This window comes from Prinia subflava, chromosome 12 (assembly GCF_021018805.1).
Source record: "Prinia subflava isolate CZ2003 ecotype Zambia chromosome 12, Cam_Psub_1.2, whole genome shotgun sequence".
NCBI classification, from domain to species: Eukaryota; Metazoa; Chordata; class Aves; order Passeriformes; family Cisticolidae; genus Prinia; species Prinia subflava.
Window position 1 is genome coordinate 9,086,830 of NC_086258.1, and position 26,938 is coordinate 9,113,767.

Sequence of the window (26,938 nt, forward strand, 5' to 3'; positions counted from 1 at the left end):
CCCTGCGCACCTTGGGCTGCTCCTGAGCTCCACCCCAGCCCAGCCACCACAATCCCAAAAGTCAGCTGGACCCCACAAGAAAAGCAGGGGCCATTTCTGACCCCAGCCTTCAAAACAGGGAGTTTGGTCCTTGGCAGCTCTTGGGCTTTTGGTAGCACCGAGGTTCCCCAAAATGGGGGGGAACAATGACCTGGAAACACTGCTCCCCAACCAGTTCAGAAGAGAGGAGCCCCCAGCCCCGTGCACAGGGTGACAGATGCCACCAGCTCCGGGACAACCTGTCCTGATGGCCTCACCCCAAGGGGACGTGGCACGTACCGCACAGAGGTACCCCGAGCCCGGCGTGGTGTCGAGGCCCAGCAGCAGCCGCGTGATGGTGATCATGTAATCCTTCACGAACGACTGGGGAGACATTCGGGCACGAAACCAGGGCGAGGTTTGCTCAGATGCTCCCCGGGGGATGCGCAGGGGAGGCCGGGGCTGCGGGGCTGCCTCTCACCTGGTAGAGCAGCGTGTCCAGCATGCTGATGCTGAACACCCGCCCGGCCGCGAAGGGCAGCCGGAACATGAAGGCCAGGTTGGAGCCGTTCTCTCGCTCTCTCTGCAAGAAGAGAGGGAAGTCTAAGCTCAGAGTGCACGGAAACTTAGAGGACTTGTGGAAATGGGAGGGTGTAATGTTTCTGGTGGGTGTGGCAGGAGGAAACCAGGGCAGCATCTTTGCACTGTAGAAAAAGAGGATTTCTTTTATCCACGAGACGTGATTGGGTTTTCAGGACACGGGAAAAGCACAGGACTTCAAGGAGCTCAAATGCAGTCAGTCACTGTCAGTGGTGACTTCCCAGGCCAGGGAATGACCTCCTCTTACCTTTTCTAGCTTGGAAAGGGCCAGAGAGTAACTGTCCTTTGCTCTGAACTGCATGAACCTCATGTTGGAGGGGTGGGTCAGCTCCGTGATAATGCTGAGGCTGGGGAAGAGCCTGCAAAGGAAAGAGAGCTGTTGTCCTGCAGCTGTCTCAGAGGACTTAAAGCCTGAGGAAGACCACAGCCTGTCTGAGGTCAGAAAGAGCTGATTACAAGCTGCTTTCTACAGCAAACCCGGTGCCAGATGTGTCCCACTGTCCCCAGGCGCTGGCACCCTTCCTGGTCCCGTCCCCAGCAGTGGTCACCTCACCTGAACATGGTCTGGACGTTGACAATGGTCTTGGCGTCTGCCATGTAGTCCTCCTCGGCGCTCATGGTGCTCTCCTTGTCCACCACCACCAGGTTGTCAGCGTAGATGATGCCACACTGCAGCAAACTGTCCAGGCTGGGCAGTCCCCAAAGAGAAGAGCGCAGGGTCAGCCCTTGGAAAGGACACAGGGAAGCAGCACAGGGGATCCACGGCGAGCCCAGGCTGCTCCCGGCCTGCTCTTCACCTGCTCCCATCTCCCAGGGAGGGGATGACAACCCCAGAGGCCCAAGGCGGGCTCAGCTCTGTGCCACCAACCCTGGGGCTTCTCGTGGGGTGACTGAAAAGTCTGGGCTGGGGTAAAAAAAGTGTTTAAAAAAAGACTGGATGTGGCACTTGGTGCCATGGTTTAGTTGAGGTGTTAGGACATGGGTTGGACTCAGTGATCTTGAGGGTCTCTTCCAACCCAGTGATTCTGTGATTCTGTAAACGCAACAATTCGGGCACGACAGCCACACGTGGAAACACCTACTTGTCAATGGTGCCCTCCATGTAGTAAACCATGGGGAAACAGCAGATGGCCTCCAGAAAGTGGTGCTCAGGCCTGGGGGGAGAGCCACAGAGAGCAAGGAGGTTCAGCACACCCACGCAGCACAGACAGACACAAAATCCCAGGGCCAGCCAGCCAAGGTACCCAACAGCAGCACCGCCGCTCCCACCCCGCAGCACAGGATGCCCCTGGAAACCCAGGGAGGTGCTGTGAGAGGGAGGAGGCCCGTGCAGAAGTACTTGCTTGTTGTCCAGCAGCAGCACGATGGGGTTGAGCTCCTTGCGGGAGCGGTAGTAGGCCCGCAGAGGGACGATGAAGTTGTAGAGCCCGTTCCCGGCCGTCTCCGCAGAAACGATGATCAGCTTGTTCTTGAAGCCGTAGGCCTTGGCGTCCTCGAAGCTGTTGTGCTTGCAGCCCTGTGCGTGGGGCAGCGCAGGGGCTCAGTGGGTGCTTCCCGGGGGGGATCAGCCCCTGGCAGCCCCCTCAGCCCCTGCACACCTTGTCCAGCCTCAGGCAGCAGAATGGGGCTTTCTCGGGCAGGAGGTGGCACAGGGTGGGGGAGCTCCCGATGTAGGGCGAGTTTGGGGGGTAGCCCTTCACGTACCTGCGGCAGAGAGAAACCTGAGTGAGGCCACGGGGAGAGCCTTCCATTTATCCAGCGCTCAGGGGCTGGGGAAAACACTCAGCAGCAACCCTGGCAAATGCCCTGCACAACCTTCCTGCAGCGGCTGGGAATTCCCTGAATATACGTATTTAAGAGTGGGTTTTGCTATGCAAAGAGCCATGAGATTGTAAAGATGCAGGGACAGAGCACTCATGGAAAAGCCAGGAGAGGCTGAGCCTGAGCATCCCTGGCACCTCTGTCACCTGCCATGGTCCCAATGTCTCTGAAACTGGAACAAACTGGGTGCAACCACAGCACAAACGAATCAAGCTGGGTGCAGAATGAACCAGACAAAGAAGCTCTCTACCAACAGAGAGCCACTCACTCCACCACCGCCGAGCCCTCCTCGTCCGACTGCGTCATCTCGTCCTCGGACTGGTCGCTGAGGAGGTCGCAGGGCAGCAGGGACGAGGTGTCAGCCAGCTCCAGCACGGGGGCGATGCTGGGCCGGCGTGTTCCCGAGCCGTTCTCGGCCGGCAGCGCCAGCTTGCTGCTGTTGGCGGGGCGGCACTCGGTGTTCTGCAGGTCCATGGCCACTGTACCTGGACACGGCGGGGAGGGAGCACAGCAAACACGCTCTAAGGGGGGAGAAATGTCAGAGGAGCCTCCTGTCCTCGGGCCCTGCACAGGGGGGACAGCCCGGCTGGTGCTCAGGGGCACAGGGAGTGCTGTGACCTCCACCTGGGCGCTGCTGTGTGCAGCATCTCCCCAGGCTCAGCTGTCCTTGGGGTTGGTCCCTCTCTCCCTTCCCCTCACAGCTCCATGGCCAGCTGAACCCCTCGCCCGCCTGCTGCTCCCTGAGCTGCCAAACCGGGCTGTGCAGGAGTTTTTGTCATGCTGGTGTACCCCTGAGGTGACAACGCTGCAGCCTAACCCCTGCCCATGGTCACTGTGGGCTCTGGGAGACTCCAGCCAGGTGAGGAACCACACCTGCCCTGGCACTGCCCTCCTGTGGGTGTCCCTTTGCCCCAGGGAGAGGCAGGCAGGCAGCAATGCCCTCATCCTGCACCCCTCCTGATCAGCTCCAGCTCTTAGAATCTCAGAATCCTTCAGGCTGGAAAAGTCCTCTAAGATCACCGAATTCCAGCCATTCCCCCAGCATTCTGAACCTGTGGCTAAATCGCCTTCCCAAGTGCCACATCTACACTTCATTTCAATCCCTCCGGGGACGGTGACTCCACCTCTGCCCCGGGCAGCTGTGCCAAGGCTTCACAACATTCTCTGTGAAGGAATTTTTCCTAATATCCATCAAGTGACAAGAGAAATTTGTTCCTCCTGTCCTCCAGCAGCTTCCAAAAATCAAACACATTGATGGAGGGTCCCAAGAAGCAGAGCCTTGCCAGACACCACTGCCCTGGTGGCACTCACGTCATTTCTGTCCCCCTCATCACCTCTGCCCAAGGTCCCTCTGTGCCGGAGCCGTGTGACGAGGGCTGTGACAAACCCTGCTCAGCAAAGAGCTCTGCGGCTCGCAGGGGGATAATCTATGCAAATTGCTGCTCAGGAGTACAAACACATAAATTATTTGCCTGAAATATAATGTGCTCGTGTGGCTCGGCTCCTCCAAAACTTGTTCTCCCCAGATACAAGAGGGAAGTAATGACTCATGGTATTTTTCACTGGCACAAATGCACCGCTCGCTCAGAGAAAACCGAGCTCTTCCTCGGCTTGGGAATCATAAAAGTGATTTAGGATCTGCCCCACGGCGTTTCTTCTCCCAGCATTGGAAATAATTGAGGGCTAAATCCAGGCTTGGGGCATTTATGCAAATACCCTTAATGATAATGGACATTGTGAGGTTTAATGACGATATTTGAGCTTGCTGAGAGCACCCAGGGTGCAAGGAAATGTGCATTTTCCTGGGGAGATGGCGGGGAGAGAGGATGGCAAGGGGTTTTGGGGGGGTGAGCATGGCAAGCAGCGTGCAAAACACCAAATAAAACCAAATAAACAAAATAAAACACCAAATAAAACCCAGTGTGGGGGATGAAACGACCCTAAACGTGGGGCCGGTGACGGGGTGAGGTGTGCAGGCTCCCGCTGCCCCCCGACTCACCCATGCTGGCGATGATGCTGTGCACGGGCAGGCGGGAGGGGCCGTCGTAGCTGCCCGCAAAGCCCTTCTTCTTCTGCTTCTCCTCCTGCTTGAAGATGAAGGCGGAGTTCTCCTCCTTGGTGATGTTGATGTAGAAGCAGGTGTCCGACGCTGCCATGATGTGCCGCGGGCCGGGGTTCAGCAGGATGCTCTTGTTCTCCTCCCTGCGGATGCCGATCAGGCACACGCCGTACCTGCGCCGGGAGCGGGCCGTGGGCACTCCCGCCCGGGGAAAATCCCCTCCGGGGCATCGCCCCTGGCAAAGGAGCCCGCAGCGCCCTCCAGCCCCGACCCCCGGGCATGCGGACCCCCTGCCCTCACTTCTTGTGCGCGTGGAAGGCGGCGTAGGTGAAGCTCTTGCCCTCGTACTCCATGAAGAATTTGCTGTCGCCCATGCGGATGTGATAGACCTCATTGCCCGAGCAGCGCCCGTACATCCGCTGCCACTGCTCCGGAGACTCCTGGCCCTCCCTGCAACCGCGGCAGCAGCGTCAGCAGGGACCCGGCAGGGCGGGGATGGGACCCCTGGAGCCGGGATGGGACCCCAAGGGGTGGGATGGGACCCCTGGAGCTGAGCTGGGACCCCTGGAGCAGGGATGGGACCCCAAGGGGTAGAATGGGACCCCAAGGGGTAGAATGGGACCCCCTGGAGCTGGGATGGGACTCCCTGGAGCCGGGATGGGATCCCTGAAGCAGGAATGGGACCCCTGGAGCGGGGATGGGACCCCTGGAGCGGGGATGGGACCCCTGGAGCGGGGATGGGACCCCTGGAGCGGGGATGGGACCCCTGGAGCGGGGATGGGGCTCCCTGGAGCGGGGATGGGGCTCCCTGGAGCTGGGATGGGGCTCCCTGGAGCTGGGATGGGACCCCCCTGGAGCAGGGATGGGACCCCCCTGGAGCAGGGATGGGACCCCCCTGGAGCAGGGATGGGACCCCCCTGGAGCAGGGATGGGACCCCCCTGGAGCAGGGATGGGACCCCCCTGGAGCAGGGATGGGACCCTCTCATGCTGGCACTGATCCCAGAACCCCAGCCAGACCCCAGGGCAGAGCACCAATAATCTCTGGAGCTGCCCTGACAGCAGGGAGGTGACAGTGACACATGGGGGATGAGCCCGTTTTCATTTGGGGTTTTAAGTGCCTTTTTATCTAACGAGGGCTCCTGCAGAGCGCAGAGGGAGGGTTCAGAGCCCGTGTTGGCAAACAGCTCCGAGCATGGGGCGAGAGGCATCTGGCAAGGATGTTTCATAACTGTGTTGATGGCACTTTACCCAAAATTCAGACATTTCTGACTGGCCAAGGAGTGCAGGGCACACACCACTGCTCCCCCGTGCTGGCAGAGCTCCTTCCAGCCATATATTTATTAAATATCCAGCTGGATATTTACCCACCAAAAAACCCTCAGGCTCTGGGGCTGCTTGTGCTGTGAGTTCACCTTCCTGCCAGCAGGACCGTGCCAATACAAAGATATTTCAATTTCCACTCTCTGGGAAGTTAGCATTGCCCAGCCCAGCTGCACTGCTGTGGTCCCCTTACAACGTGGGCTTTTGCTCTTGACCTGGATGGGGACCTCAGATCCCACTGAGCTCCTCAGACCCACTCAGACCCCCACCCTCTCCCTCTGAGATCAGAACCTCAGTTCTGCCATCCCTCCAGGCTCTGGCAGGGGCAGGGACACGCAGGGACACGCAGGGACACGCAGGGACACGCAGGGACACGCAGGGACAGGCAGGGACAGGCAGGGACACGCAGGGACAGCACTCACTGGCCGCGGGAGGTGTGCACCAGCAGAGTGATGAGGGTGGAGGTGGCAGGGCACACGCAGTTCAGTGCCAGCATGGCATATTTGCACTCCTCTTCACACACCACGTGGTCTGAAAGGCAGAGGGGACCGTCACAGGGGAGAAGGGGACAGACGGGGTCCCTGGCTGGCAGTGCCCGGGGATGTGGTCATTTTGGGGCACTGGGTGTTTCCCCTCCTGCCAATCCAGGAGGAGCTGAACAAGAGCTGCTCCAACTCACCAGCAAACTTGACATGAAATTTATTCTCTGGCTTTAAGATCTGAACGTAGAGAGGACAGTTTGGAGCAAAGTCTTTGACAGCCCAGGCCCTTAGGATGGTCTGGTGGTCCTGGACAGGGACAAGAGCAACAAGAGCTGCTTGGTTGATGGTTTATTTTCCCCAAGGCTCCTCTACCTGGAACAAACTGCAAAGCACCCAGCCACCCTGGAGGCACAGAGCAAGGGCTCCTCCTGCCCCTGCTGCTCCCTGAAACCCAGCACTGAGGGGAAACCAGCAGAAGGAAGGTGAGCACAGAGGGGCTCAGCCACCCTGCGTGTCTCTGTGCCACCCCCAGGGCTCTCCATGGCACTCAGCCCCTTCCCAGCACCCTCCTTCACCGGGCACAGGTGAGACCAACACCACCCCAGTCCCTCCTCCCTGCACAACACCCCGTCCCCACCCTGTGGCTGGGCTCACCGCCGCTGTCCTGTCCACCTCGTTCCGGCTGCTGAGAATGAAGCAAGCTTCTCCATTGTCCATCCTGCAGAGAGAGAGAGAGAAAAAGCAGTGACCCCATGAACCGCACGGGCCCGCAGCGCTGGGCACTGCCCACCCCAGCAGAGGGGACACAGTGGGCTGGCACTCATCCCCGGGGACGTGCAGGGTGTCCCTCTGCTCACTTGGCCCTCATGAGGTCCTGGTCCTTGAGCGCGGAGCCCTGCAGGTAAATCACGCGCTGCGACCACAGCGGGATCTGCAGCACGCGCCGCACCTGGATGTCCATCTCCGTGGGGCACAGGATCACCACGTAGTAATCCTGCAAGGGAGAGCCCGCCGTGCCTGGGGGCTGTGCAGCCCCTGCAGCCCCCGACAGCACACCCAGGGTCACAGAGCCACCTGCCCAGCCTGAGACAGAGCACTCCCCAATGATGCCTTCACACAGTGGTTTGCCCTGGTGTCTCCCTCCCCAGTGGCCCTGGCCCTCTGGTTTGTCCTTTCCTCTGTCTCCACTGGTGGTAGGACCCTGGTGACTGGCCCTGTCTCCCGTGCCCTTTGTCCCACCCCCGTGTCCCCCGGCTGCTGTATCCCCGGGACACAGCACATGGGCTGCTCTTGGTTCTGGATCTCCCTTCAGCACCTGGAAATAAACACTGCTGGAACTGATCTCACACACAAGGACCCCTCTGCCTCTCCCTGCTGAGCTGGCCTGGTGCCCTGTGTGGATGTGTGAGCTTGACTGCTCTGCCTGAGTTTCCCCAAGCAGCCTTTCCACTGGAGATTCACTGGGATCTGGGCTTCAGCTCCGCTCTAAGGAACACACCGGGATCCCGGGAGGCAGCGAGGTGGGAGCCCCAGCAGGGTGGGAGCCCCAGCAGGGTGGGAGCCCCAGCAGGGTGGGAGCCCCAGCAGGGTGGGAGCCCAGCCCAGCCCTCACCTGCAGGCGAGGGTGGGCATAGAACTCGTTGAGGAAGTCCATGAGGAGGTCGATCTTGAGCGAGCTGACGCAGAGCACCACGTGCTTCTCCGTCTGGGCGCGGTGCCGGCTGTAATTCCCTCCCGACTTCTGCCGCTCCATCCACAGGTAGACGAGCTCCTCGAACTGCAGAGGGCACGGAGCTGATGTCCCCGTGGGCAGGGCTGCCCTGGGGCTGGCAGGGACCCCCTCCCCACCCTCCAGGGTCTCACCTGGAGCGGCAGCACCACCAGGGCCACGCAGATCATGATCACCACCAGGAGCTGGGAAGGCCAAATCTTTGGTGTCACATCTCCGTAGCCCACGGTGGAAAAGGTGACGATGCAGAAATAGAAGGACTTGAAGAGGGAGAGCTTCTCACCTGCTCTTTCTAAGTGCTGGATGCCGCAGGTCCTGGAAGGGAAAAGCCCCATCACAGCAGGGGCTGGCCTGTCTGGGACACGGGGCAGCAGAGCCCCACAAACCCGCAGCTCAAAGCCATCCTGCTAAACACAAGTGTCACCCAAGCCTGCCTGGGCCCAAATTGTACCCCAAATTGTACCCCAAATTAATCCAGCTGCAGGGCTGGGAGCACCACTGGGCTCTGAAATAGCATTAGTCATCTGCATCAGAACATTGTCTTTATTGCCAAAAACTCATGAGCCTAAAAGCCTCATTTCCTCTCTATTCAGCAACTTAATGGTATAATATGCCTCAAACCTAGACCAAAGGAGCTGGAGGAGAATTCAAAGCCTAATTCAGAGCTAAATAGCCAGTGATGAGCTCTGCTCCCCCTGCCCAGAGGAACACCCTTGGTGCTGGCAATGCCCAGGGTAAAGGGCCCAGTTAATTAGCAGGAGTCCTAGTGGCCAATTACACAAATGAGCTCAGGAGTTGTGACTTGTGGGGGAGGAAGAGCTCGGCTGGACCCTGGGAGTGGAGGGGGTCTGGTGAATGAGGCATCCCACACCTTTCTGGGGGAAGCTGCTGTCCCTGCCCTGACACTCACATGGCCACATCTCCCTCTGACAACGCTCTCATCCTCACTAAAATTTCCTGTTAAAACCCTGGAATAAGGGAGGATCGTTAGACTTAGAAATGGTATTCAGTGTGCAGGGGGATGAAGCAAAGCAGGGGAAGGTGGGAGCCCTGCCAGAGCCCAGCTCTGGGCACAGCTGGATTCCCGGGGTGGGCACAGCTGGATTCCCGGGGGTGGGCACAGCTGGATTCCCGGGGGTGGGCACAGCTGGATTCCCGGGGTCAGGAAGGGGGTTTAGGGAAGTGGAGAACACCACTCACCCCGTGAAAACGAGACAGAGCAGGGTGCAGATCAGGATGAGCACCTGGTTGAACATTGCTGACTGCGTCCTTTGGATGGCTCGGTGCAGATCGTTCTGGGGAGAGAGGGGAGGGCTCCCACCAGCTCACGGAGCCTCGGGGAAAGGCCCCTCCAGAAGGGGCTCCCTGCTGGCTCCAGAAATGCCCTCCCCAGTGAAGGTCAAGCCTGGATTTAGCCCTTGGGAAGGGCTAAATTCCCATCAGCAGCTCTGGGATCTGCTGTGGGGAGAGGCAGCTCCAGTGGGAGCAGGGGAATGGCTGGAACACCTCACCCGTGTCCCTGTGCTTCAGACACTGAGGGATTCCTGCTCACAGCCTGGCATTCCCTGGCACGACTGCACACACCAAGCTCCAAATCGTGCCCCAGAGCTGGGGGCAGCCAAGGGTTCCCTCCCAGCCCTGCTGCCCTCCACACCCCCGAGGAGCCAGACAGGAGGGGTCACTCACAATCATGTTCTCCAGGGCGTACTTGGCCAGCCAGCAGTTCAGAAACACAGGAATGAACAAATTCCGCAAAGGGGGCCAGAATATCTACAAAAGCAAGGGTTATTTGCAGAAAAACCCACTCTCTTTTAAAAAAAATAGAGCTATAAGCAGCCAATCCTCCCTGTGTGGAAGGATCAAAGCTGAGCAGGAGCTGCCACCAAACACGGCCCTGCCTCCCTGGCTGCAGCTGGAAAGGGAGGATGGGTTTGGGGATAACACTCCAGAGAAACTCATTATATTGTCAAATACTGAAGGAAAAATTTCCTGCCAGCCTTAAATACCACTTGGCCAGACACCCATTTTTCTTTATTTCACCACCAAAAGTACAGCACTTACTCCACTCGGAGCTGCTCTCAAATGTCACCGGGACACACTCACCGTGATGATGAACGGCACCGTGTTGATCATCTCCAGCACGAAGGAAATGCGAAAAATCTGTTCCCAGATGTTCCCCTGAGGAATGAAAACCAAAGAAGAATTAAATAAGTTTCAAAACTTGTCAGAGGACAATTAAAATGATCACACTCTGCCACAGACCCTGCTGGATGAGGGAAATGCAGTGCAGGAACCAGGAGAGGTGCAGTGGGGGTGGTTCCCACTGTGGGAGCAGGAAACATTCCCAAACCCCTCAGTCCTCTCCACGGCCACCACATCCCTCTGTCTGTCACTGCTGCCACCCAGAACTGGGGGACAACAATGCTTTTTGCAAGGATGGAGAGTGACAGTGACAGCTACAGACACCCAGAGCAGGGGTGGCACGGGGTCTGAGGCTCTGCTGCCAGCCCTCCCCTGGCCCCTGAGAAGATGCCATTTGTCAAGGTCACTTTTTCTGGCCATTTTAAGGGGTTTTGGTCCGAAGGAGTCAGGTTGTGCCTCTCCTTGTCTGGCTGGGAGCAGTGCCACTCCCTCCGGAGGCAGCAGAGCAGGATCACCCTGCCCAGCTCAGAACTGGGATGTGTCAGCCTGACACCAAAAACAGGTCTGAAACAGGTCTGAATGTCTGAGAAAGCACAAAAAGAAGAGATTCTGCTCTGCACAGAGCTCATCCAGCAGCCCGAGGAGGAGTGAGACAGGAAAACACTCAGAGCCAGCTGAGGCACCCCCAGACAAACATCCCTGCAGACAGCTCCGGGCTGGGGAAATCCATTCCTGCCCAGGGGCAGAGCCAGGCTGAGCCCCCCGGGCTGGGCTCTCACCTTGTAGCTGAGATAGATGAGCAGCATGGTCTCCAGGAAGCTGATGAGGGCGATGCTGACCTGCAGGGACACACGGGGCAGGCTCCAGGGCTCTCTCCGGGTGTTTGCAGTGGATCAGAGCTCCCCGAGGCCCCCCTACCTCAGGGAGCCCCTGGGGGGGGTTCACAGGTGGGGCAGAGCCCCAGGCCCGGCTCCTCTGGGCTCCGGCACCCCCACCAAGGGCTGCTCACCTGCACGGCCCACAGCGGGGTTTTCCTGTCCACCCAAAAGATGTGTGACCTGCCAAGGAAACCAGAGGGGTCTCAGCTCAGCTGCCAGGGCCTTTTCCCCTCCGAATGCAAACCCAAGGCCGTGGCTGGCTCAGGAGCTGCTGCTCCCTCCTGCACAGTTGGCCCAAGCAGCCCCAGCTCTGTAAATAAGCCATTCCCAAGGCTGCAGCCACCGGCACTTGCTGATGGATTTGATTCTGGGGTGCTGCTCCACATCCCTCGAGCAGCCCCACGACCAAGAAGTGGCCTTAGGCAGCTGCCAGCAGCAGCCACCTCCATCCCTCTGCTCCCACATCCCGGCAGAGCCGGCCCAAAGCCCTGGAGCAGCTCCCCACTCACCAGTTTATGTTTGTGGACTGGTTGAAGGCTGTGTAATTCTGCTTCTCGCATTCCCAGCTGGGAGAGAAAGAGCAGGGAGAAGCAGTCAGGGGGGGAACAGGGACACTGGGATTGATTCCCCAGGATCACGGGGTGCCCTCACGGCTGGGGGAGCACTGGAAAACATTTCCATGGATCCAGACACCCTCGTTCCCATAGCCAGGGCTTTGCACAGGAAAAGCCTCCTCCAGGCAGCCCTGAACATCTCCAAACTGGAGGACAAAACCCCTCAGGTGCCTCAGCCCCTCCAGGGATGCTGTGGAACTCTGGCACAGCACAGAACACAGCGCTGCAGGGAGCTGGGAGCTGGGAATTACCAGATTACAATTAGCAAAAAATTACTGAGCTGCAGCTTCTGGGACAAGGCTGGCTGGCCCCCAGGCAGCCCCGAGCCAAGCTCTCCCTGCCTCGCTGGGAGGGACGTGCTGCTGCCACACACCCTCAGGAAAATGGAATTCCCTGAGCTGCAGCTGTGCTAAACCTCCCAAGGATGAGCAGCCGTGTCCTGCTTCGCTCTGCCAGGTCTGACAGCACTTCCAGAAGGTGCAGAGGTACTTGGTAGTCTGTGGGCTTTACAAGGGGGAAATCAAATGGCAAATTCTCCAAGCTCTTGGGAAAAAAACCCTCACATTGTACCCTGAGCCAAATGAAGCAAGGACACATTGAAAATAGGCTTATACTGAAACCCAGCACAAAACTGATGTGTGGAATCATCTGTCACCTCAAGGATCCACACAGCACAACGCATTTCCCTCTCAAATGCTTAAATGGGATTTAGTGTTAACATCTTCAAGAGTGTCAGTCTCCAGAAAATATTTCTGTGGTGATGCCCTGGAGTCATCGAGCTCTGGCCTGTCTGAAGGCCACGCTGAGCCCCTGGCAGGGTCAGACAGAATTTGGAAGTGAACATCACCTGAATTTTTCTACCATCCACTGCACGGGAGCAGCAGATACCCCCACACCCACCCACGGGGTTTGAGCCTGGGGAGTTTTATTCAAGAACAAATTCAAAGAGCTGGGAGGGAGAAACCCCATCCTCCCATCTGCTGCATCCCCACTGAGGTGTGGGCTGGGGGCTCTGGGGGCTCTGGGGCACTCACCAGCCGATGCCCTCCTCGGGGTTGTCCAGCAGGACACGGACGATGTACAGGAGGCACGTGAGCAGCTTCAGGGAGAAGTTGAAGAGCCGGATCCTCAGGCCTGTGGTGGTGGAGGGGAGCAGGGATGGGGCAGCATTCCCGAGCACCCCACGCACCCCAGAGACCCCGGGCAGTCCCACGGCACAGGAGCCCTGTGAGCCCCGCGCCAGCAGCTCTGCCCACGCTCTGCCCAGGGCTCCTGCCCAGTGTCCCAGACACAGGAGAGAAATACAGGAATAAATATCCATGGCTCAGCTCCTTGCTGACCCCAGTGGATGCCAGGAGCTGCTGGAGTGTATCCACCTCGTTAGCAGGCATCCATTTAAAAGCTCCAGACCAGCACTGGCCACACCACAGCCAGCTCACAGGAGCAGGGACAGCCAGGGAAAGCTGCTGCTTTATCCACTCTGCCTCCCCAGCCAGTTCAGGGGGTTATTACTCAAATTACAAGTGAGAAATTCGTCACATTTTCATTAAAAACTTCCCCGTGGGCACCCCGTTGTGCTGCGCTCCAGCTTTTTAACGAGACAACAGGATGCAGGGAGGGAAAGAAAATGCCAATTTATAAATTAACGAGCGGGCCCCCTCCAGACAGCTAATGACATCTCAGAGGAAGAAAATAAAAACACCATTAGTCAAGTGGAGACTAATCCCGGTGGCTGCAGTGGGAGTGGGTCACTCACAGCCCGCCCTGGCTGTCCCCACAGCCTCAGGGAGGCACTGCCAGCTTCGTGACAGGGACATTCCATCCCTGACACCCACCCAGCTGGTGGCAGCTGTTTGTCACGCTGTGGCTGTCCCCAGGGAGCAGAGGTGGCGGGAGGCATCGTCTCCTCCCCACGCAAAGCATCCCCCAAGCCAAGCCGGGAAAACACCCCCGAGAGGCGGCAGCAGCGCCGGGCTGGGGACACGCGGGGACAGGGCCACCAGCAGATGGCAATGGCTCCTCATCCCGCGGGCCGAAGCGCGGCTCTGCCGGCCCGGGAGGCGCTCGGCACGGCCCGGGAGCGGGGCACTCACTCGATCGCTGGTTCTTGATGAAGAAAAGCTTCAGCCGCTCCTTGAAGGTGTTTTCATTCACGTAGAACTCCACCTGCACCCTGCGGGGAAAGTCCCCGGAGGGGCTCGTCAGGGGGGTGGCAGGGAGGGACAGGAGCCCCCCAGGAGCCCCCCTGTCCCCCCAATCCAGCTGGTGACCCGCTGACATCCCACAGCGAGCCCAGGCTGTCCCCGCAGTCCCAAAGCAGCAGCACCAGCCGGGAGCCCCGGGGACCCCCAAAGCAGCAGATGTGACCCCAGGGCCAGCCCTGCTGGGGGCCCGGGGCTCGGCTTTCCTTCCACACACCCAGCTGACAGCAGGGTCACAACTTCTCCTCTCACACTGCACAGCGTCCAAAACCTCCCAGAGGAGCAGCGGCCTCGGAGCAGCCTCCTCCCGCCTTATCCGCTCCGGCCACCCAGGGGCTGGCGAGGACAATGTCCCCAATGTCCCCAGCGTGTCCTGGCTCTCTCCATGCCCTGGCTCTGCCTGGGGAGGACAAACACTCAGCATCAAAGCTGCTAAAAAACAATTCGGCCCTAAAGGGAGAAAATTTCCCTTTGTTGCTAAGATACCACGCTTGGTCATTCCAGAAAAACCCAGGAGCTGCCAACCAGCTCCAAACATCTCCTGGCATCCGGGGACACTGCTGGTGGTGACCTGTGGCACGGGGACAGTGCCAGGGCATAGTCACCCGCCAGGGCACGGCACAGAATCCGGCAGGGGAACCTGGAAATGTCCCCTCCACGCCTCCCTTGGCTTCTCTGCCTCCCCTCCGACCCCACCCGCAGCCCCCCGCCAGCCCACGGCCGTGGGGATGGGAGGAACCTCCCCGAGGCTCCTCCACAGGGTCTGCATGAAGGACGTGCGGGAAAAAGCGGCCCCGGCTCGGCTCCTCCGCCGCCGCCCCTCGGGGCACCCCTGACCGCCCGCAGCCTTTGGGAATTCACTGCTCATCCCCCAATCCCACCGCTCCTGCCGGGCGCTGGAACTCCAGCGGCTCCTCCTGCCCCAGCTCCGGACTGAGCCGGACAAATCTGCTCCTCCCTGTCCCCTGAATTGAGTGCCGGGGATCAGCAACCGCTCCCCTGTTCGCGTTCTCAGCAAGTCCTAAGGAAGCGCTCCTGTTATTCCTCTTTTTTAACTGCTCGTGGGGTCACCGAGACCTCGTTAGTCCGGCGTGTTCCGCAGCCCGACACGGATCGGGGCGAGCCCGTTCCCGGTGACGGAATCCTCATCCCGCAGCCGCCGGCTCTGGCTCCTGATTTATTGGGAAGCAGCTGCTCCTGGCTCTGCCACGGAGGGGTAAATATTTACCGAGCACTCAGGCCCAGCTGATCAGGGAGCAGATTGGGAAAGGGTTCCAGGATACCCTCCCTGCTCAGGGCTCAGCCGGCCCGAGGGTGGGGAGGGGGCCGGAGGGTTCTGCACCACCCCTGGCTCGTGGTCACCGCGAGAAGGGAGCAGGGGAGGACAGACCCCACCGCAGGGAGGGAGCAGCAGAATTTACAAGCCCTGGTGATGCTTGAGGAGCAGAGAGCATTGATGCAGAGCCTCAAAGCCCAGCCTCTACTCGTGTTCAAATTAATCGTCTCCAGAGCCAGACTCGGCAAATCATTTTTCTGTGCCAGGGCATAAATCAGCTGTCACAACTGCTCACAACGCTGCACACGAGATAATTGCTCCTTCTCCTCATTAAGAATGCCCAGGAAGTGCTGGGAACTGGCTTTCAGCTCCAGCAGCAGCACCCCATCCGTCAGAGTCCCTGAGGATTAAGTGCCTTGAGGAGCCGGAGGCTTCAGGGAGCACGATTCCTCTCCAGACATTTGTCTCGTATCAAAGCAACAAACAGCAAAATAAATCTCTGTCACCACACAGATGGGTCACTGATCTGTGGGGCTGTGCCCAGCTCGAGACAGTGACTGCAGCTGCTGATGGATAAAAGGACTAAATTATTAGATGTGACTTTTTATGATGGAGTAGCCCACGTATTCATCCATCCTGATGGCTGCAGGGAGGGGGAACACTGGAAAAACAACAAAAAAGCAACAAAAATCCGTGTCTTGACTGGAGGGAACAGGGTGTTTAACACTGCAAAGGGATGAAGAAATAAAAGAATGTGGAAGGAGCAGGTTCCTGTGCAGACAACCAGCCAAGGTTGAGGCCCGGATTTTTGTGGGGGTCCCACTGTGCAGGTGAATCCAACACCCCAGAGCTGAGTGAGGGGTGGCTCTTCCAGGCAGCAGCACCATCCCAAAGGATCAAAGCTCCTACTCCATTTCCAGCTGAGGGAAGGAGATGACATCATGTAAAATGTACCCTTTAATTTCACTGTCAGGAAGCTAACTGGAAACAAAAATCAAGCAAAACCCTGAGTGCGTTATTACCACCCCAAAACACACCGTGACAGCTCTGCCTTCGCAGCAGCTCTGCTGGGGTGGGGTGTTCAGGGTGTCCCCTCCCTGCTGCCACGGCTGGGCACCCTTCCCACCTGGAATATCCTTCCCACCTGGAATATCCTTCCCACCTGGAATATCCTTCCCACCTGGAATATCCTTCCTACCTCGAATATCCTTCCTATCTGGAATATCCTTCCCACCTGGAATATCCTTCCCACCTGGAATATCCTTCCCACCTGGAATATCCTTCCTACTTGGAATATCCTTCCTACTTGGAATATCCTTCCCACCTGGAGCATCCCTCCCACCTGGAATATCCTTCCTACCTCGAATATCCTTCCCACCTGGAATATCCTTCCTACCTCGAATATCCTTCCTATCTGGAATATCCTTCCTATCTGGAATATCCTTCCTACTTGGAATATCCTTCTCACCTAGAATATCCTTCCCACCTGGAACATCCTTCCCACCTGGAATATCCTTCCCACCTGGAATATCCTTCCCACCTGGAGCATCCTTCCTACCTGGAATATCCTTCCCACTTGGAATATCCTTCCTACCTGGAATATCCTTTCTACCTGGAATATCCTTCCTACTTGGAATATCCTTCCTACCTGGAATATCCTTCCTACCTGGAATATCCTTCCTACCTGGAATATCCTTCCCACTTGGAATATCCTTCCTACCTGGAATATCCTTTCTACCTGGAATATCCTTCCTACTTGGAATATCCTTCCCACCTGGAATATCCTTCCCACCTGGAGCACCCTTCCCACCTGGAGCACCCTTCCCACCTGGGATATCCTGGTGCCAGCATCCTGCCCATCCCAGGCCACTCCAAGGGTCACCAGCTCCACAGGCAGCCCACAGCTCCCCCCTGATCCCCCCCAGGCCATGCAAACAATGATCCTGGTACAAGCTGAGTTACAAACCCTCTGCTTGGAAGTGTAATTACTGCTATTATGCACTTCATAATGCCTGAGCGACTTCGTTTTCTTGGCTGGGTTATTTATTGTACTTTATTAATCTAAGATTAGAGGCAATTTGTTGTAAGATGATGAGTTCCCAAAAAAAGACACAATAGTTTGTTCAGAAAAGTGCAGGATGAAAGGCCAGGACGAGCACATCACAGCCCACTGGCATTAAAATAGACACTGAGGAGCACAGCCCCTGCTCCAGACTTTCAATTTCCCAGAGAGCTGGGACAGCTCTCTTAAAAAGGAGGAAAACACATAAAAATGTGAACTTATACAGTGATGGGGAGAGGAGATATCCCCCAAATTCTGCATCCACAGGGCACTCACATGAGCAGTGGGGCACAGGCAGTTCCCTTCGACCCCCACAGGCTGTGACAGCCCCAAAATCCAGGGGAGAGAGCTGCCAGGACCTGCCCCAGGACCTGCCCAGAGCCCCCCTGCTCCTTTCTGCAGAAGGACTTGGCTTCCCAGGGTGGCTTTGCTGTGTTTTATACCAGACACTCCATGCCATGAGAAGCATGTCTTCAATAAATACAGCTCTTGATAGGGAAAAAAGCCCTCAGCCTTCCCCCACAGCTCCATTCCTTTCCCTCACGCTGCAGCTGGGTGGGAGATGCTGGTGTTGGTAGAATCCCGGGATGGGCTGGGTTGGAAGGGGCCTTAAAAGCTCATTTCATTCCAACCCCCTTCCACTCCACCAGGCTGCTCCCGTGCCCATCCATCCTGGGATAATTTCTGGTCCCAGGGAGCTTCTCAAGGAATTTCTCCCATTATGTAGCAGGATGCAAATAAGACCCTTCAGATTTTTTTTTTGGGGGGGGGGAAGGAGTGGAAATACTCAACCAACCAGCAAAACCCCAGAAATCTCTGCGATCTGGTGGGTGCCAGCACCAGCTCAAGGGAGACCCCTCTTCACCCCTCCACTGCAGCTCAGCCCGGGTGCAGCTCTGCACCCTCCAGGCGATCCCATACGGATCAAACACACAGGAACTGCGGCTGCAGCCGCGCTGGAATCACAGGAATGTGCTGCTGGCCCAGATGGGCTCCCTGGGCACCAGACACAGCTCAGAGGAAGGTGAGGAGCAGGGCTGGCAGCGCAGGGCTGCAGCGTTTCCTCCCCCAGCAGCAGAGGAGGCTGTGCAGGATGCTCCGAGGGCACCGTGCCATGGCCAGGCTGGGAGCAGCCGGTGCCAGCTGGAACCTGAGCAGAGCCAAAATCCTCCCCAAAGAAACCACAAAACCTGCCAGGCTGGGGCTCAGGTACCAGCTGCAAGAAATACCCAGGCAGCTCCAGCCCTCCTCATTCCTTTGGGATGGTTTTATCTTTTCTCACACTTTTTTCCTGATGGTTTTTGGACACTGAAGCTACAGCAGGATGGATGACACGGGGTGAGCTCTGTGTCCTGCGTTTGCCATCCTCCATCCTCCAGGGTGAGCAGGGGACGGGGACAGCTCCAGCCCTGCCCAGCCGAGCTCCCGGAGCGGGGTTTGGGAATGGGAATGGGAATGGGAATGGGAATGGGAATGGGAATGGGAATGGGAATGGGAATGGGAATGGGAATGGGGATGGGGATGGGAATGGGAATGGGGATGGGAATGGGAATGGGGATGGGGATGGAATAGCTGCACAGCTGTGTGCACACAGACAGCCTGGGCGCCTGCCAACGGCGCAGACAGAGCGAGCTGCCCCCGCGCTCAATAAGCAGTAATTGAACAATTACTCAAAGGAGGAGGGCTGTGCTTTGGGCAGGGCTGAACGGCATCAAACCGGGGCGGGGACCGGCTCCAGGGGCTGCTCCTGCCGCGCCGGGGCCCTGCTGGGCGGGTGATGCTCGGATTGGCCCCTCGGGGCAGGATTGATGCCGGCACTGCAGCCGGAGCTCCCCCGGGAATGTCTCGGCTCCTCCGGGGGAGCACCGGGAGCTCTCGCACTGCAGCAGCTGCTCCGGTAAATCTCGGGCACGTTTGTAACCCCAAAGCACAGAACAGCCGGGGGGACGGGGAGCTGGGGCTGTGTGTCCCACTCTGGGGCAGAGCCCCCCATGCCAGCACCGCTGATCCAGGAGGGAAGGGCACAGGGGGGTCTGGGGTCCTGAGGGAGGGGCAGGAGGGCACTGGGACACCACTGGCAGGGTCAGCGTGGTGGGAAAAGACCAAGTACTGCAAACAGGGCAGATCTGGCACCTTTCAGTGAATTTTCTCATCCCACAGCCCTCGAAGCTGCTCTCCCCCACCATCCCAGGTGATCCTCAGGGATCACAGCAGCACCCGGGCCCAGGGTGCTCAGCAGGTCCCACACAGCCTGTGACAGACACGGTCACATCCAGGATGGCACAGCCACCATGGCACTGTCACAGCCACCGTGGCACTGTCACAGCCACCGTGGCACTGTCAGAGTCACCGTGGCACTGTCACATCCACCATGGCACAGCCACCGTGCCACCATCACAGCCATCGTGGCACTGTCACAGTTACCATGGCACTGTCACAGCCACCGTGGCAGTGTCACAGCCACCTTGGCACTGTCACAACCCCAGGGAAAGGCAGCTGCCCCTCCTGGCTCCCGCAGCACCAGGAATGGCTTTCCCTGGCACCGCACACACCCAGGCTCATCACAGACCACGACCAGCAGAATGGGGTCCCACACCAATAAACACTGCCCAGGAGCGAGGATGCTCTCACATCCTGTCCCTCAAGCCCAGACTCATTTCTTCATGGTTTCCTGCATTTACCATGAGAATCAATCAGAAAAAAACCTCCTGTTTTATTATGGAGTGTGATTTTTTTGCCCAAAGAAAGAATTGATATTGCCAACCACTCTGCAGCATATTAAACCCAGCTGGGTGCAGGTAATGTCATCCTGGCTCCAGCAGTAATGCTGCAGTTTTATTTTGGGGGATGAAAAGCAAATTCCAAGCAGTCACTACAGGAAAAACCCTGCCCAAGAGTAGCTTTGGCCTCCAGGGTCATTTATCTCACATCATGCCCTGAACTCACCCCACAAACCCCCGTGTGGCAGTGGCACAGACTGCAGGAGGGGCTCCATGGGCCTGGAGAGATGTAGAAGAAACCTCCTGCTTGACTTTTAGCTCTTTTATATACATCTAATCTTTTATTAGGGAGGACATTGCATTGAAAATGGGATTTTTATTGATTCCTCGTTCCCTGAAGGCAGCTGCAATCCCTCCCCAACTGTGTTCAGCAGTTGCAGAGCTCATTTCCAGGCACCACACCAAGCACTGGAGGAAGCAGGGACATGCTCAGGGGTTCAAGCTGTAGAAAATAGAATACTTTGGGCTGGAAGGACTTTAAAGTTCGTCCAGTCCCACCCCCTGCCGTGGGCAGGAACACTTTCCACTATCCCAGGCTGCTCCAAGCCCTCTCCAACCTGGCCCTGGACAATTCCAGGATGGGGCAGTATCTCCCATCCAAGGTTTGGATGGTGCTGCTGGACTTGCTCCTCAATAAAATAATTATAATAAAGGTTAAACCCCAAAAGGGAAGCAGCAATGGGACAACAGGCCGTGTTTCCTTTGGCCTGTTTGTTTTGCACCATTGGAGACTGGCACTCACGAGTCTGCTCCTGTAATTGCTTGTGCTGATGAATCTGCGTTGTTTAATTAGGGCTGTGCATGGAGCTCATCGTTAATGGATAATTGCCTATTTGCTGCTATCAATTCTTCCTCCAGAAACTCGTCTGTCCCTGGGAGCAGGGACTCCTCCCCATGGTGGGAACTTTTGGAATATTTGCTGCTCCCATGCACAATTCCTTGGTGCCCAGAGCAGTAAAGGACAAATCTGCTGCTCATCAGGTCCCTTAAAAGCAGGATAACCATGGAACCACAGACTGGTTTGGGTTGGAAGGGACCTTTAGAGGTCACCTGGTTCCAGCCATGGGCAGGGACAATTCCACAAGACCAGCTTGTTCCAAACACCCTCCATTCCAGCCTGGAATTCTTCCACGGACAGCCCATCGGCTTTAACCACGGTAATTTAGAGCCAAGGCTCTCAGCAGCAGGTACTGCCCAAAAAACCCAGCTCACCCTAGCACCAGACACCCCAAATTCCGAGGGGGTTTCTTTTTTGCCCTCTGGAGAGCAGGGCTGGCTTTTCCCCAGAGCGAGCCGCGGTCCCTGCTCCCTCCCCGCGGCACCGGGAAAAGCGCAGGCGGAGAACTTGAGAACTTACTGTGAGAAGGAGGAATCCACGCTGAAATCCTCGGCGTGAGGCCTGAAGCGAGAGCAGCACAGAGGGTGAGGGAGGCACAGCCCCTGCTCCGGACCGGGGACAGGGACAGGGAACACCCGAGCTCACTCCACGCTCCCGGGCGTGCCCTGGTGGCTTTGCCAATTACAGCCCCTCTGAGGACTCAGCTCCGTGGATAAAAATTGATTTTATGCCTGTTTTATGCCTGTATTATGCCTGTTTTATGCATCCTTTTTATCCTTTTTTTGTTGTTGTTTTTGTTTTTTTTAATGAGTCTCGCAAACTGCATCGCCTCTGATCAGTGCCACACTTGGTGCGGAGAAATGAGACTTTGAAGGATTGCTGCTTTCAGGGACTCAGCACTGTGCCCCTCTCCTGGGCTGGTTTTACAGACACGAGTGATGAGCAGAGCAGGGGAAAGAAAATAGAATAAAGAATAAACCAAAAAAATCAAATAACGGAGAGGAACGATGAGGGTGATGAGGGGTTCAAGGCAAGGGGAGGGAGAACAGAGAAAAACAAGAGTGGGTGGGAGGCCTGTGCTGGTGTACTGTACATCCCACAGACAGACAGACAGACAGGGCTATCAAACACAGCAATTACAGCTGCAAAGCAAATAAACCCCCTTGGGAAAATGGTGCTGTCATCAAGACACCCCTGGGATCCCAGTCATTGACTGAGCCTGCCTGAGCCCTTCCCTGTTCCTGCACTGCCCTCTCCCCTTCTCTCATCCACTGTGAGCCAGGGACATGAGAAATATCAGCAAAGCCAAGGGGGCTGCTGCAGACCATAAAGATTTTTCTTGCATTTTGCTTTTGCTTTACGAGCCCGCAGCGCTCCAGCACAGTTCAAACTAAATAAAAGCAATAAATTCACATTTCAGCAGAAGCGCCAGCCCAAAGGAAGCCGATCCATCCCTCAGCTACGGGGAGCAGCCTCCCTGGGACAGGATTTATTTTGCTGGACTCTGGTGTGTGCAGAGGCTGGGCAGGAGCTCATTGCCCCTTCCTCTATCCCAGGGGAATATCCTTGGACATTCCCAGAGATGGGGCACCCTGGGGCACTCCCCAGCTCCCCAGGGAAGGATTCTCCCCAGTATTTAATCCAGCCCTGCTTTCTGTCAGGGTGAAGCCATTCCCCCTTGTCCTGTCACTCCAGGCCCTTATCCAAAGTCCCTCTCCAGCTCCCTTGGAGCCCTTTAGGGTTGGGAGATCTCCCCAGGATCTCCCCAGAGCTTTTCTTCTCTGGGCTCAGCTCCTGCCCTGCTCCCTCCTGCCATCTTCCCTCTCTTCCCTGCTCATTTCCAGCTTTCTCCTGGAAATGCTCTTTCTCCCAGAGCATTAAATTAATTCACCCCGGAGCAGTCTCTTGTGCCACCTCTCAGCCCCGGGGTGGCTCTCCAGCTGTGCCATGCCTGGCAGCAGCCCTGGCGTTTATTCCTGCCCAACATCCCATGGATTTTCTCCAGCTGCAGAGCAGAGCCTGGGGAAGGAGGGACGGAGCCTGCCAGCCCAGGCTCCCTCCAGCTAAATTGGATTATCCCACGTTCGCAGCAAGGGCTGCTCGGGTTCTGAGCAGAGGCCTTTTTGCCTCACAGGGATGTTTATGGGGAAAGGAGCAGCAAATGATTTGGTTTTCTCCTAATCTGGTGCCAGCTGGCAGCCGGGAAGAGCGGAGGAACAGGAGCTAATTCCAGCTGCAGAGCAGCGCTCCCCAAAGTCAAGCAGCAGAGGCACAAACCCGCAGGGATCAGTGGGGTCCTGCAGAACCTGAACGCTCTGCAGGGCTGGGATGAGCAGGGAGATTCCCGGGATTCTTCCCCCACAGCCACGGGTTCAGGAGAGGAATTAACACCTCACTCACGAACAAAAGGGATTCCAAACCATGGAGAGACATAAACCTCCCCAAGGGTGGTTTTGGCCACTCTCTGCCATGGTTAAACCACATGCTATACAATAACCCCTTTTTTCTTTCTTTTTTTTCTTTTTTTTTTTTTTTTAGTTACAGAAAGGTGCTTTTGTCTCCCAAACGAGTGACGTTTGTTGTGCTGGTCACAGAGGGAAGAAGTGATTTGAGGTATCCCACTGAAATCTCTCCCTCTTCCCACCAGGCACCCGAATTCTCACCAACACTCCAGCTGCTGAGAAAATATGGAGATTTCCCTAAGAAAACTAAAAATCACTCCAAACCTCATTTGGAAAACAGCCGTTCCCCAGATCCTAAAAACACTTTAACAGTGATTTACAACGTACAGAACTAAAGCCACTTAATGGAGTCAGAAAGGTTACGCCCGCTTTTAATGTGTTTCAGATAATCTACTTCAAATTGACCTTTTGTGTCTCATCCAGGTTTGGCTCCAAGAGAGCAGACAAACCTCGGCTCACCTCATTCCCAAGGAAAACAACCACGAGAATGGAGCTCTGCCCCCCTGCAGGACCCGGGGCTGGGAGAGCAGAGCTGTCCCCAGGCAGGGGACCCTGAGCCCCCCTGTCCTGGTGCTGCTGGCACAAATCCTGTGCCAGGCTGGCACAGGAACACCTCCCAGACAGAAAAACAGAGCAGGGAAGGAGAAAGGAGAGGAGCAGAGGGGGAAGGAACTTCTCGGCTGCCTCAGAGACAGGTCTGCCCCCACCTTTCAGCTGCAGCCCCTCACAAAAGGGGAAGGTTTTATTAGGAGGTGAGGAGACAAAGGCACGTTTATTATTAGAACAAAGCCATCATAAAGCTTGCTTATGTAAAAGAGACAGCAATCACCTGCCCACCCGTGCTGGAGGCAGCTCCTGGGCTGAGCAGCACCTTCCACCTCACCCTGCCTCCTCCAGCACCTCCCAGCAGGGGCAGCACCCCCCTGAGCTGGGCTGGGACCCCAAGAACTGGGGCAGCAGAGCCAGTTCCCTTCTCTCAGGGGGGAAAGCAGCCAGCCCCAAGCCCAGCTGTGCTCCAGCTGTGCGGGACCTGGGTGGCATTTAGCTCTTGTGCCTCGTGCAGAGAATTTGGGGCTAAATGCAGAGAATTTGGGGCTAAATGCTGATAATTTGGGGCTAAATGCTGTCCCCGTGTCCTGACTCAGAGGGAAGGAGCAGCAGAGCACAGCAGCAGCTCAGCCCGGCTCACACAGGGACCTGCTCCCTCCCAGCAAACTCCACCACTGCCTCCTGGATTTTTGGTAAATGAAGGGCATTAAAAATTCACTTCTGGTGGTGCATTTCCTATTCCATTTACAGCCATCATTTCCAAACAAACAAACAAAACCTTCATGCCTTGACTTAAAGCCTCTGGAAGTTGCAGACACGAGTAATGACCTGCCAACACCACTCTTGGCTCCAGGCTGCTTTAATAACCACTCGCAAGGCTCAGAGGCATTTCGAGACCGAGGTGGAAAGGTATTAAATCTCATGACCTTGTCTCCTGGCTCTGGGAAGGATTTAATGCCTTTTCACCCTGATCTCGAGAAGCCTTCAAGACAGGGTCAAGGCAGGGGGGTGAGGATGAGCCAGGCAAGGTAAGAGGCTCCCCAAAGCTCTGCTCATCCTCCAGGAGCTGCACCACGGCTCCTGCCATGCTGACAGTGAGAAACTCAGCCCGAAATAGCCCGATGTGAGAAGGACAGATGGGAGGAGATGAAAAAAGAAAGTAAAGAGGGGGAGAAGCAACGAGCAAGAGGAAGGGGAAGGCGAGAGGAAGAGGCACACGTCTGCTCACAGACCCGTGCGGGAGGGGAGGGAAGGGCAGCTCCCCTTCCCGGCTGTGGGGAGGAGCAGGGATGGCCCCAGGGAAGGGGTTTGAGCCTCCAGCACCGCTGGTGTGGGGGAACTCAGCCGGCTGTGCTGAGGGGCACCTGGAAAAGCCCCCAGGCACTCGCAGAGAGCTGCAGAGGTGCCACACGGAGCGGCCGCGGGGGCAGGAGGCAGCTCACCAGCTCTCCTGCCTCCCCGGAGGGCTGCTTTAATCACAGGAGTACTTTTCCTTGGCATTCCTCTGCGAAAGCCACATGGCAGCTCCAGCACAAAGTTTGGGAAGCGGCGGGCGCGGTGCCAGAGCCGCAGCAGCAGCGCCGGCTGCTCCCGGCCCGGGGTCCAGCCTGGCCTGGAGTCACCTCCCAGAAAGTTGTGCCTCTCCCAGAGTCAGCCACAGGTTCATGGAGGTTGGAAAGGAGCTCTAAGATCATCAAATCCATCATCAGACCATACCCCCAGCACTGCCAAGCCCTCCACTAAGCCGTGTCCCCAGTCACCACAACCACACATCCTTCAGATCCCTCCAGGGACGGGGACTCCACCTGTGCCAGGGCTGGACAACCCTTTTGGTAAAGAAATTTTGCCCCAAATCCAACCTAAATCTCCCCTGGCACAGCTTGAGACCATTTCCTCTTGTCCTGGTGATTGTTCCTTGGAAGAGGAGACTGATCCCACCTGGCTACAAGCTCCCTTCAGGAGATGGAGAGGGCAGAACTGCCAAGGCCGGGCAAAAAGGCCCTGCAGACGCTCAGGCTGCTCTGACACAGCTCCCTGCCTCTGCTAATGAGCTAAATGAGTCCCTGCAGTCCTGACAAGTGCCTGATCCTCGTGGGGGAAGGGCTGTGGACAAGTTTGGGGGTGGGATATGAGACCCCCATGGCCCACTCAGAGCGTGCCACTCTCACAGCAAGCAGGAAAGGCTCCCCTGGGGCAGGAACGTGCCAATCCCCGTGCCCTGATGGGACCTGATGGGAATGAGGATCCCAAAATAAACAGAGCAGAAGCCCAACTGTGAGTGCTGAGCGTGGCACCCTTGGGTGAGGATCGTGTCTGCCTGTCAGGGCTATGTAGGGCACCCTCGGGAGCCGTGGGAGGAGAGCTCAGCACCCCCAAACCTGCTCCCCTCCAGCACCCAGCTCGGGGATGGCATCGCCCCGTGCCCACAGGGCAAGCCCTTCCTGCCACAGTGGGCCTGGGGTGGGAGAGATGGGCACCGCGGACACAGGGGCAGCCACAAACCCTTCCAAAAGCTGCAGAGGGCTCGGGGCTGAGCCCTGGGTGGGACACGGTGCTGTCCCTGTGCTGGGGATGTCCCTGGCACAGCATTTCTCCCGCACAAAAGCACCTCGCCCCGAGCTGAGGCAGCAAACCAGCACATGGCATTTGCTGAGGGCAGAGAGAGGGCTCTGAAAGGTCTGTGCTGGAAAAGGCTTTTGTTAAGGAAATGTTAAAAATGTTTCCTATGGAGAGCATCACCTGGAGAGCTCCTGCAGGGACTGAGTAGCTGTAGTGGTTTCATTGGCCAGGCTGGACCTCTCCGTGGTTCATTTTTGTGCAAGTGTCAGGCAAAAAAACCCACATTTAGTACATCCTGTTTGCTAATAGCAGGCTGCCCCTGGGGGAACAAAGATCCATCGGTCAGAAATTCCATTTTCAGACACGTTTGGGTGAATTCCTCACTCTCTGGAGTGCTTTACCTCCAAAGAACCCTGCATGAATCCCGGCCTGGCAGAGTGGTGCTCCTGCCCACTGGGGAGGCTGCAGCACCTCGCTGACTGTAACAGGGCTGGAGCAGAGTCCCATTTATCCCTGCCAAAAATATCCCAAACTGAGAGACGAGGCA

The 26,938-nt window shown here is 57.1% G+C and overlaps 1 protein-coding gene across 7 annotated transcripts in view; it reads right to left on the reverse strand.

The window, feature by feature from the left end:
* The window catches only part of KCNT1 (potassium sodium-activated channel subfamily T member 1), a 79,955-nt gene that overhangs the window by 10,299 nt on the left and 42,718 nt on the right, over positions 1-26,938 (reverse strand). For 5 of the 7 annotated variants that reach the window (XM_063409268.1, XM_063409271.1, XM_063409267.1 and 2 more), the window contains 24 exons: positions 13,758-13,837; positions 12,699-12,798; positions 11,560-11,616; positions 11,182-11,230; positions 10,952-11,011; positions 10,134-10,208; positions 9,717-9,800; positions 9,231-9,325; positions 8,165-8,345; positions 7,914-8,078; positions 7,159-7,295; positions 6,956-7,019; positions 6,499-6,607; positions 6,242-6,350; positions 4,799-4,948; positions 4,439-4,671; positions 2,708-2,924; positions 2,217-2,322; positions 1,962-2,134; positions 1,701-1,772; positions 1,172-1,306; positions 866-977; positions 500-601; positions 319-402 (listed from right to left, as the gene is read on the reverse strand). In XM_063409268.1, the coding sequence (XP_063265338.1) occupies positions 319-402; positions 500-601; positions 866-977; positions 1,172-1,306; positions 1,701-1,772; positions 1,962-2,134; positions 2,217-2,322; positions 2,708-2,924; positions 4,439-4,671; positions 4,799-4,948; positions 6,242-6,350; positions 6,499-6,607; positions 6,956-7,019; positions 7,159-7,295; positions 7,914-8,078; positions 8,165-8,345; positions 9,231-9,325; positions 9,717-9,800; positions 10,134-10,208; positions 10,952-11,011; positions 11,182-11,230; positions 11,560-11,616; positions 12,699-12,798; positions 13,758-13,837 (2,749 nt within the window). Of the gene's footprint in view, positions 1-318; positions 403-499; positions 602-865; positions 978-1,171; positions 1,307-1,700; positions 1,773-1,961; positions 2,135-2,216; positions 2,323-2,707; positions 2,925-4,438; positions 4,672-4,798; positions 4,949-6,241; positions 6,351-6,498; positions 6,608-6,955; positions 7,020-7,158; positions 7,296-7,913; positions 8,079-8,164; positions 8,346-9,230; positions 9,326-9,716; positions 9,801-10,133; positions 10,209-10,951; positions 11,012-11,181; positions 11,231-11,559; positions 11,617-12,698; positions 12,799-13,757; positions 13,838-21,340; positions 21,383-26,938 lie in introns of all 7 variants that reach the window. The other 2 variants (XM_063409274.1, XM_063409270.1) reach the window with 2 other exon arrangements.